General features: G+C 35.4%; 1 protein-coding gene across 2 annotated transcripts in view; it reads left to right on the forward strand.

Annotated features, from left to right (window-relative positions):
- Positions 1–8,862, forward strand: part of SCRG1 (stimulator of chondrogenesis 1) — an 11,544-nt gene extending 2,682 nt beyond the window's left edge. For both annotated transcript variants that reach the window (XM_043486815.1, XM_043486816.1), the window contains exons 2-3: positions 5,970–6,225; positions 8,634–8,862. In XM_043486815.1, the coding sequence (XP_043342750.1) occupies positions 5,984–6,225; positions 8,634–8,688 (297 nt within the window). In that variant the 5' untranslated portion in view covers positions 5,970–5,983 and the 3' untranslated portion in view covers positions 8,689–8,862. The remainder of the gene's footprint in view (positions 1–5,969; positions 6,226–8,633) is intronic.
- The last annotated feature ends 2,948 nt before the right edge of the window (positions 8,863–11,810 follow it).

Raw genomic sequence — 11,810 nt, forward strand, 5'->3', positions numbered from 1 at the left:
CTATTTACCTGTACTTAAGTAAAGGAAGAAGAGAAGACTTCAGTTCAAACAGGTAATTTATAATGTGTTTAAAAAAAAAAAAGCTTCAAGCGACTACTTGCCAGGTGTGGAACTTTCCACCCTAGTATGTGACTAAGGCAGACAGAAACACCATTCTGTGCTCTGGCCTGGACACAGCCAGAGAGGCACGCGGTGTGGCAACATACCCGCTGCCTTCTTTAGCAATTTACTTGTTCCTTCTTTCAGCGGATGCTGTGTGAGCCCATCCTGTGAGCCTGGCCTGGAAGCAGGCCTCTGAGATGAGGGAGGAGGAGAACGTGCACTCCCTGCCTCCAGGGAACGGGCTTTGCCTCCTCCAGGCCCCGCACAGAGGCTGGCCCAGGCCTCCGCCCTCCTCTCTTCTCTCCCAAGTCTGCACTCACTGCCCTGCAGTCTCACTACGACAAAGACTAGCAGTAAACATCCCCATGACCCTCAAATTCATTACCTCCAGATTTGCATTCTGCTGTCTACTCAACATCTTCATTTCACATCTGATGGGCATCTCAAATTAACTTGTCCAGAAATTTACTCTTAAATCCCCCTCTGCTCAATAAATGTCAGTACCATTCAGGTCAGAAACCTAATAGGCATCCTGGAGTCTTTCTCTCTCACCTCATCTCTTCCATCAACTTCTTTCTCCGACATACTTCCCACCCAGAACATAAATGTTAGTTTCCCAGTGTCCCTGGCCATCTCCATTTCTCCTTCTCACATCCTTGCCACTGCATGGGAGGCCCAGGTGGAGTGGATATATGCAAATGTATGGCTGATTCATTTTGTTGTACAGCAGAAATTAACACAACATTGTAAAGCAGCTATATCACAATTAAAAAAAAATTAGAAGTCCTAAGTGAGGTTAACAACTGTCCTCTCCACATTGAAATTGTAGTTGATTTTTATTCTATCTGTGCTTTTCTGTATTTTCCATGCTTACGCTAAGTATTACTATTTTTTTAGAAAAATAATTTTTCTTAAAAAAATCTAAATGGCTCTCATTAGAACCATCTAATAGAAAGAAAGCATAAGAGGTTAACAGTCATGGGATGAGCTTAAGAACCAACTACACTGAAATGTGGGAAATATAAGAAAGGTAATAGGAGCCTAAGTTGGCTAAATGAATGAGTTTGTTCAAAAGTCACAAGAAATAGACGAAATTAAGCTAGATTACCAAAAATAAGTACATGATTACATAGTCAACTAGGAAGATCAAAGCTCAAAAAGATATGAAAAATGCCAACAATCTAAAGTAACAGAAAAATTCTAACACATTAAGGCAAAAAGATTAAAAAGAGCTTACAGCTCTCCTCCCAACTCCTCGCCATACTCCCAACCTTTTGAAAGATAGGAATCAGGGGAGGGAGGTTACAGAAAAGGCAGGTGATGTTTGTTGCTGAATCGTCTCATAATTGTACACATACATAGAAATATATATATTTTTAAGTCAGGTATGGGCTAGTCATCCAGAACAAATGCTAGTTTTGACAAAAATCAAGCAAACAAACAAAAACCAGAAATTGGGATGTACATTTTAAAGTCAGACTATTTTGAAAAAGTTAAATACAATGAATTAATTTATTTAAATTAAAACAATAGTGCCTGATGACATGCAAATTTAAGGATGTGGCAGCTCACTAACCTCTTCCAGTTATAAACAGCCCTCTGCAAGTAGCTACTGAGTTTAGCAATCTGAGAGACTCATCCTTCTCTGGCTGTAAGCATCTAGAGATGAGGATGTGTTATTTATTCTTTCACTAACATGACAGGCACTGTTAAAGGTGCTTGGGATACATATCAGAAAAAAGCCTGCCTTCCTGGAGCTTCCGTTCAATTTGGGGGAGACACAATAAGAATATTTTATAATAATTTAGAGGTTTATAAATTCCATGGAAAATTAGAGCAAGAAAGGCAGATTAAGAATCTGTGAAGGAAGACAGAATTTTATTAAGAAATTTTTTCCTTGTTGTTGAAATACAGTATAGTTGATTTACAATGTTGTGTTAGTCACTCAGTTATATATTCTTTTTCAGATTCTTTTTTATTATAAGCTATTACAAGAAATTTAGTACACTTCCCTGGGCTCTAGAGCAGGACTTTGTTATTTATTTTATATGTTGTTGTCATTTAGTCAGTAAGTTGTGTCCAACTCTTTTGTGACCTCATGGACTATAACTCGCCAGGCTCCTCTGTCCATGGGATTCTCCAGGCAAGAATACTGGAGTGGGGTGCCATGCCCTCCTCCAGGGGATCTTACCCACCCAGGGATGGAACTCCATCTCTTATGTCGCCTGCATTGGCAGGTAGGTTCTTTACCACTAGCACCACCTGGGAAGCCCTTGTCACTTTAGAAATAACACCAAAAGCACATTACATTTTAAAAAACTGAGAAATTATACTTCATTAATTTTAAACTTTTCCTTCTTTTAAAATTTTAAAACATTTGCTTATTTTAAATAAGGTGAAAAGGAAAGTCATAGATGAAGTAAATGTTTGGAAATGTTTGGAAAGTATATATCTAATAAAGAACTTGTGTTCAGAATATGCAAAGAACCCTCACAACTCAAGAACACAATCCACTTTTTTTAAATGGGAAAAGATTTGGACAGGTCAACAAAGAAGATACACAGATGAAGATAACATGTGAAAGAGGTTTAATACCATTAATCATTGAGGAAATGCTACCTAAAACCACAAGACACCTATCAGAATGTAAAAATTAAAAATACTGACCATATCACGTGTTGGAGAGGACATAGACAAACTGGAACTCTTGCAGGCTGCTGGTGGGAATTTTAAATGGTACAACCACTTTGGAAAAACAATTTAGCAATTTCTTCAGAAGTAAAACATACACCCACCTATTCCACTCACAGGTATATGCTCAAGACTAATGAAAGCTATCCCCTGGAGAAGGAAAATCCCAAGGACAGAGGAGCCTGGTGGGCTACAGTCCATGGGGTAGCAAAGAGTCAGACACGACTGAGCACGCACACACATGCACACAATGAAAGCTATGATCTTGCAAAGCCTTGTACACACGTGCTCATAACAGCTTTGCAACAGCCTGAAACTTAAAAAAACTCAAATATCCATCAACAGATGGATGGATAACAATTTATAGCATACATAATGCAATAATTCTCAGCAATAAAAAGGAGTCAGCTATTGATACAGGCAATGGACAGATACATGTCTCTCAAAGTAAGTATACTGAGTGATAAAAGCCAGATAAAAAGAGAATACATACTTTATGACTCCATTTATATGAAACTGGAGAAAACGCACCTTAATCTCGGGTGAGAAAACAGGTCACTGGTTGTCTGGATGGGAGTCGGGGGCAGGGATGAGTGAGATGGAGAAATGACAAGAGGGCAGCGGAAAACTTAGGGCTGATGGATCCCCTCACCATCTTGACTATAGTGATGGTATAATGGGAACAAACATGTGCCCAAACTTACCAAGCTGTATCCTCTAATATCTGTACTTTAGTATATGTCAATTTTACCTCAATAAAGCTGTTAAAAAAAAAAAACTTTGCTTGCACAGTAGAGTTCCGTCTTAGACTTCAATATGTCTTTTAAAGCTTAATGACTGTGCTGATTCCTAGCATATATTAAATGCTCAGTTAACAAGAGTTTTAATTACCCTTCTTTGAAGAGTAATCTGAAAAAAATGTCAGGAAATGTAACTCTTTTTTTTTTTTAACGGCAATTACCTTATGGGGAAAGAAGGCCTGAATCAGAAGTAACTGAGAACTAAATACTTAATAGAATTACATTAAAAAAAATGCAACTTATGTTACAATTTGCAAAGTGTAAGGTATTATTATTGGAAGGTATTATTCTATCTATACTAGATTGTGATGTAATGCAACACTGTAGTACCTTGTTCTCTCAAATCTGAAAAAAATATAAAGTGAAATAGATCTCATTTTTTGGTCCTTCCTTTCGCTAGTATTTGGGGGTAAGAATTAAATTGAATATTTATAATTCTAAGAAAATATATAAGCAAAGCCAAAAATGACTAATTCAAATCAGAATATGAAATAAAGAAAATCTAAAACTCTGTCATAGTATGAAAGTATTTTCAGTTTCTAAACTCATAAAAAGCAGTGAGTGTCCTTCTTTAGACGATGTGATTAGATCTGTAACTACTAAAGAAATTGAATCAATAATTAATAACCTCCCAAAACAGAAATCACCAAGGCCAGATGGGCTCCCTGGTGAATTCTACCAAACATTTAAGATACTTCAGCACCTGCCAACAAGATGAAATCTGAACGGCTGTGGTGTCTGATTCTGGCTCCTCCACTATCTTGCTAGTCTCCCTTTACTACAAAAACCTCTATTCTCTTCATGTTTAATATGGAGGCCACAGAAACTAAATTCAATAGATCATGAATATTCCATGTTGTTGTCCAGTCGCCCAGTCCCAACTGTGTGAGACCTCATGGAGTGCAGCACACCAGGCCTCCCTGTCCCTCACCATCTCCCAAAGTTTGCTTAAGTTCATGTCCATTGCACTGGTGATGCCATCCAAACATCTCATCCTCTGTCGCCCCCTTCTCCTTTTGCCCTCTATCTTTCCCAGCATCAGGGTCTTTTCCAATGAGTCGTCTGTTCACACCAGATGACCAAAATACTGGAGCTTCAGCTTCAGCATTGGTCCTTCCAATGAATATTCAGGGTTGATTTCCCTTAAGATTGACAGGTTTGATCTCCTCTCTGTCCAAGGGATTTCTAGGAGTCTTCTCCAGCACCACAGTTCAAAGACATCAATTCTTTGGTACTCTGCCTTCTTTTGGAATATTCCATACAAATACTATACTTGAAGTGTTATCTACTAAAAGAGGGATTTAAACTTGCTTGGTATGACCACAAGAGTTCAAATTAGAACTGATGGGTGGAAGCCACAGAAAAATATTTTCCAGGAAGGGAAACACTAGAACTATATCAGTGGAATATGTGGATTTAGTCAACAATTGAGTTCCCCATCATGGTGGGTGTCTAAGGACAGGCTTAAGGTCTCTTATAGGGAATTCAAGCCTTTGCTTTCAACTGAGGCTCAGATGTAACCTATGTGGGAGAAGTGTTCACAAATTACTAAAAATATGCAACAAAAATCAGTCCCCTAAATAAGTCTGAAACTTTTAAAAACTTAAATGTAAATGTATCTATAGAATATAATCTGTCAGTGTCAGGACTAGTAGGCTTTTTGTTTCTGTCAGGGTGGGGTCCAGGTTATTTGACTATGTTGTTAGGATATGCAAAGTCAAGAATCACTGTACACAATGATGTGTAGAAATTTACTTCAGTTTTATCATCTTAAAAGCCGTTTTCCTCTACTGAATATACTGGGAAAAAAGTGAATTTGGGGGACTTCCCTGGCAGTCCAGCAGGTAAGACTCAAGGGGCATGGGTTCAATCCCTGGATTGAAGGAACTAAGATTTCGTATGCCTCATGGTCAAAAATGAAAAGCAAGAACAACTCCATGCCTGTGATGATAGTTACACAACTCTGTAAATATACCAAAAATCATTGCATTGTGCAAGTAAAGCAAGTGAATTGTATGGTATGAAAATTACAGCTCAACAAACAAAAAAATTTTAATGAATTTGAGTACTTGAAAATGCAAGTGGCTCTTCCCACTTTCTCCTTCTCCCTCCCTCACACAACCCTCATTCAATATTTCTTTGTAGAGCTCAGGCATGTCAGTTTAAAGAAATATAATAAGTGGTTTTTATTGTAGATAGTCATTAAACTTTGAGAAAGACATTCAAATAAAGTAGGAAAAAAATCAATTCCGACTCTTTCAATTTAAGAGTTAATGAGGATGCTACAGAACTTTACGTTCAGATGAACTCCATCCTTTTAAAAAAACCTACGAAACAAACAAACACTGACACATTTTGGGTTTTCTTCTATCTCAGAGCCAAGAGCCAAAATGAAATTTACAGTACTTGCTGTCGCCGTTGGACTAACTTTGCTGCTAGGACTCCAAGCCATGCCTGCAAACCGCCTCTCCTGCTACAGAAAAATACTAAAAGATCGCAACTGTCACAGTCTTCCAGAAGGAGTAGCTGACCTGACGAAGATTGATGTCAATGTCCAGGATCACTTCTGGGATGGGAAGGGATGTGAGATGATCTGTTACTGCAACTTCAGCGAACTGCTCTGCTGCCCAAAGTAAGGAAATGCAGTCACAAAATGTATGGTTGTAAAATGTATGCATAACAACTTTCTTAAGAAACCTTCACAAGCAGTTTGCTGAAACTTATCACCCTTTTCAATAAAATCCTATTCAGATCTCAGCTATTTTTTAGGATCATCAACATTATGTACTGAACTGGATGTTTTCATTTAAGAGACAGAGTTTGGCAGATTTTAGTAAAGCTAAATGAAAGACAAATTAAGAACACTCCAGTCTATTAAAAGGTTTTGGATAAAAGATCCCAGTGAACAGATCAAGTAACAGGATGGAAAAGTTTGGTAATAGCGACAGAAAAACTTTCTAGTTCTATATATGAGTTAACCAGAAATTAACTAAATTGAAGTTTCTACCAACTTGGAAAGTAGATGTATTTTAAGTATAATACAAAGGTAGATAAATCAATAAAGATTTTTAGCTCTTGATTTTAATGTAATCTTTTCCTGGTTATTGGGGAATCTCAAATACTATGATCTTGCCTATTTCATCTGAAATTAGCTTTTCCAAGTTACTTTCAACATATGTCATCATGTTTTTTCATTTTTCTAAGAAATCTGTGAGAGAGAAAGGGCAGATAAAACCGCTTTATCAGGGAAAGGTGCAGAGAGGTAAAACGACAAGCACCAACCACATAACTAGTTAGTATCAGCTCTGACACTAGAACCCAAGACTTCTGATTTGGACCAGGTAATTTTTCTACCAAGCCAGTTGGTTCTTAGGTGTGGTTCCCAGCACAGCAGCTCCAGTATTAGCTGAGTTCTTGTTAAAAATATAATTCAACCTTGGGCCTCAGACCAAACCAGCTGGATCAGAAACAATGGAGAGGAAGCAAAGCAATTATGGTTTAAACCCTTCAAGTGATTCTGAGGCATCATAAAATGTGAGAATCACTTGATTAGACAATGATATCAAGAACTCAAGTTAACTGACTCCATAAAATGACTTAACTTTCCCTACATAAATGAAATGCCACCTAACATTAAAATATCATACTTAAAATTTTCTTATAAGGCTTGAAACTGATTTACTGAAATGTACTTGTAGTTATTTTATAATTTTGTGATCATCCATTGTTAATGGATGAGACAGAAGTATGAATAAATGAAAGTAGTTTCTATCTGATTTTGGGTTACTGCTGTTGCAGTAGCAAAAAATAGCTAAGTATATTTCTTTTTTTTTAAACCTGTAAACACAAATTTTGTATCTTTTTTTTTTTTCAATTGCACTGAGATATAGTTAAATACAGCACTGTTCGCTTTAAGGTGTACAGCCCAATGAGTTGAAAGAAATAGATAGTTGACCCTTGAACAACACATATTTGAACTGCATGGGTACACTTACCTGCAAATTTCTTTCACTAAATACATACTATAGCATTATATCATCTATGATTGGCTGAATTCTCTGATGTTGAACTACAGGTATGGAGGACTGACTGTAAAGTCATTCACGGAGTTTTGGTTGAACAGAAGGTCAGTACCCCTTCTGCTGTGTTGTTCAAGGGTCAACTGTATTATGAAATGATTACTATAATAAGTGCAGTTAACACAAATCACCTCACATAGTCAAAAAATTGCTTTTCCTTGTGATAACTTTTAAGATATATTATCTCAGAAACTTTCAAATATATCATACACTGTGTATGTTAACTAACATACACAGTGTTAGTTATGGTTATCATGTTGTACATTGTATGCTAAGTATATTTCTACTAAGCCATAATCATAACACTACCTTGCACATACATATCATTTTATATTATTCCATGCATTTTTTCAAATGGAGTGGCATTTTATTACAAACAGCCCTCATTTTCCTAGTTAGTTGATCCATATTTTCCCACTTTAATAATTCCAAGTCCTGTGGGTCATATTTCGATTACACATAACATTAGTACAGAAGGTAGCATCACATTTTTATATATCACCTTAAGTGATTTTTCCAACAAGAGTAAAGTTGAGTAGCTCAACATTTCACCTTTCCCTATAAAACCTAGAAATGTATTTATTTGCTTCCCTAGAAAATTTTAAACTTCTGTTTCTTATCAGTAGATTTAAACATTATGGCCCATCCCCACCCATAATAGAGAAGTGAATTTTTTGGTATGATTGTAATGTTTTGAAGTCACCGAGTCTTTGCTTTTCTTTATCGATAAATGATAGCATAATGTCAATGGCAAATGGGGAAAAGTAGAAGAATTGATTACCTTCCTGATCTTTGTTGCTCCTGTGGCAAGTCTTGGCACTCATTCTCTTTGTACTTTACTCACCTAAAAAAAACAGTTATGTCTGAAATCCTGGAAATCACTATCCATTTTTAAGATATATGTTAGTCTTTGCTGGGCTAATTTCCAGCTGGATTTAATTCATGTTCTACTCTTTTTCAGAGATGTCTTCTTTGGACCGAAGATCTCTTTTGTGATTCCTTGCAACAATCACTAAACATCTTCACGTATTCCAGACAAACCACCCACAATTCCCAGCAAACCGCGCTATAATAGTGTAACTGTATTTCTGATTTCTGTGCCATGCAATAAAGCACAGATTCTACAAATTCTTACTTGTCTAAGCAAACTTGTGTTAAATAAGTAGTAATAAAAATTCAATTTAATTTTTCTTTGTGGACATTGTTTAAAATTTTTCACTAGAAAATTTTCATCTACAAGATGTTTAATATACTTGATAAAAGAATTCTGTTTTCTAGATGCAAAGCCGTAACTGTGGATCAAAGATGAAGAGTAATTTCACTTCTTCATTGACAGTTATTGACCATGTACACTTAATGGAAAGAACCAGAGATAAATTGAGGTTCTTGGAAGGGAAACTAGAAGTTTTCTATTAATAGTAAGAGGGGAAAAAGGAGCCAATTTGTGAATAAATATCATGCATGCCAAATACTTTAAGCATATTTGCATTTTGCTCTTTTAAAAACAACAAAATTGTCAAGATAAATATTCTTAAACCAATCTTTCAGATGCTAACTTGAGTTTAAGATATTTGCTAAAAAATCAAGACAGACTTTGAATAGAGTTCTAGTTCCAAAACACTCACATAGCTGTATCCTTAGAACTATGCAGCATACCCCTGACATGTCCCTTTTTCGGGGGACTAACAAAAACACATATTAAAAGAAATGGATGTTGGATGAGAATTTAAAAGTCACATGAATTTTAAAGATAAATAAAACAGATTCTTTCAAAGATACTTTCTGGTTGTTAGAGGCAGTATTGGACTATGCTCCACACCTTAGGTGTGTTCACTGACTGGTAGCCAGCAGAAGTAATTTCAGAAAGTCCTTCACGTTATAAAAATGTATTAAATACTTGCTCAGTGCCAGTTATTTGGGGATGTTACAATTTGGGGATGTAGTAATGAATAAGATGGACTTCTCTTCTTGGAACTTGTATTCTACTAAAACAATAATCATTACAAATATTTATAAATGTGAAGCCTGCTGCTCCAAAGAAGTATAGGATGCTTTATAAAGTATTGCTGTGGGGAAACATTTGAGAAGCATCACACATGTAGTAAAACTAGGAGATAACCATTTTGTGCATTAAAGTGACATTATTTCATTGAAACATCCTTTGGGGTCCCTGATCTGTTTCTGAAGACCAGATCCAGAACATTATCTGGTATCTATTCAATGCTCAATAGGTGTTACTGGGCTGAACAAAATAATTTTTTGAGGTAGTCAGAATTCAGCTCCTCTTAAAAGCTACAGAAGCATAAGTCAGACCATGTTTTCAAATAGTATGACCTGTGCAAAAATGCATGAAGTGGAATTGTTTAAAAAACTCAAATATATTGTTTTATCAACATAACATATGATTTGATTGAGCTTTTTCTCCTTTACTGAATTGACAGGTATTAAAGTCAAGCTAACTCATTAACAGAAATCTTACACTGTTCCTTTCTGGAACAGTGCATAGAATAGGTAAACAAAGAAAATTATCAGTAAACCTGTTACATTTTCTACTCAGCATAGACTGTCTCTGAGGAAGACAAAAAAATCAATTCAGCAATGGCTTTTTTAAAGTATCCCCTTAATGCTGCAATCAAACCCTGATGAGAAAAACAGTACTTGAAAAAAGGCTGAATATTTAATAAATGGAACTTTATAGATAATTATGATGATTTTCATCATATTCTTTCCTTTCTGGAAATAACTTGTAATATCCAATTATATTACATTCTTTTAGAAACAAATACACTATAGAAGCACACATTGTTTTTTATATAAATTAACAAATAAATGTAAAAACATGAATGTTCACACAACTTATGCAACAGTTTCTGACCTGGTCAACATGTTTTTAAAAGCAAACATTTCACCCAATTATTTAATGAATAGATACTTTTTTCAATAGCTTTTAGCTACAAGACGACTAAGCTTTTATTGAAAATGTACTAACACCATCTTTCAACTGAATGAGGTATGTACTACTATCATCATCCCTACTCTATGGACAAAAATGGCAAGGCTTAGAGATTAAGTGGTTTATCCAGAATTATATTATCAGAGCAGTAGAGCCAGGTTTTGAATATGGCCAGTCTTCCTCTAGAACTCAAGTCTTAACCTCTGCTTTACTTAATAGCATCATCTAACCTATTTCCTTTTCAGGAAAGCAAACTTACTTGTATGAGACATACGACTGTACATTTCACATAGTTCATATATGCTAAATGCTTACTGAATAACAATTTCTGTATTGTTGTCTTTGACTTTCTATATTTCTGTTCTTACTATAAATTCCATGGTGCTGAGCACAAAGTTGATGGTTGTGGGGAATACTTAACTAACATCTCATCTCTTCTTGATGAAATTTTTCTTTTCCTCATCATAATGTATAAGGATGACTTGCTTTTTTTGTTTGCTGGGATTAAAGATTGGAAGCAACATGGAGAAATAAAACAATGAGCAACAATTCTGAAGGAGAGAAGGACAGGTAAGAACATTCACAGATTATTCTGCAACTTTAACTTCCTTATAATTGCTCATAGATACACATGAATTCTTTCAATAATAAATTGTTTTAGCAAAGTATTATGGCAGGTGCTTCTAAAATGTAAATAATCTTGTCAGTAAACATTATGGGCTTTAAAATAATTTTCACAAAAGGAAAAAAATTATCAAATTCATATATTTCTAAATCATATTGCATTAACAGCCTATACCTGAATTTTTTTCTCAATTAAAGAGAAACTGATATTTTAAAAGTATAGTAAATTGATATTGAATTAGCTCCCTCAATTTACTTCTGTAAAATGATATCACCAAAATGTCCTCATTTTTGTATAGTGTTATAACTGGAGAGCAATGCATGGCACACATGTAGCCAATACTCTCAGAACTGTACAAATAAAGACCTATAGTAAATTTTAAATGAAAAAGGTATATGTGATCTATATTTCTAGAGTCTTAGAAGTCAAAATATAAGTCTGTTGGGTATTATGGATATAAAACTGACTTGATGCCCACTTTAAATATACATTAAAAGGGATGTACATACAATACACCTGCACATAAACATGATACCCATGTACATAAACATATGATAATC

This window comes from Cervus canadensis, chromosome 14, assembly GCF_019320065.1.
Source record: "Cervus canadensis isolate Bull #8, Minnesota chromosome 14, ASM1932006v1, whole genome shotgun sequence".
NCBI classification, from domain to species: Eukaryota; Metazoa; Chordata; class Mammalia; order Artiodactyla; family Cervidae; genus Cervus; species Cervus canadensis.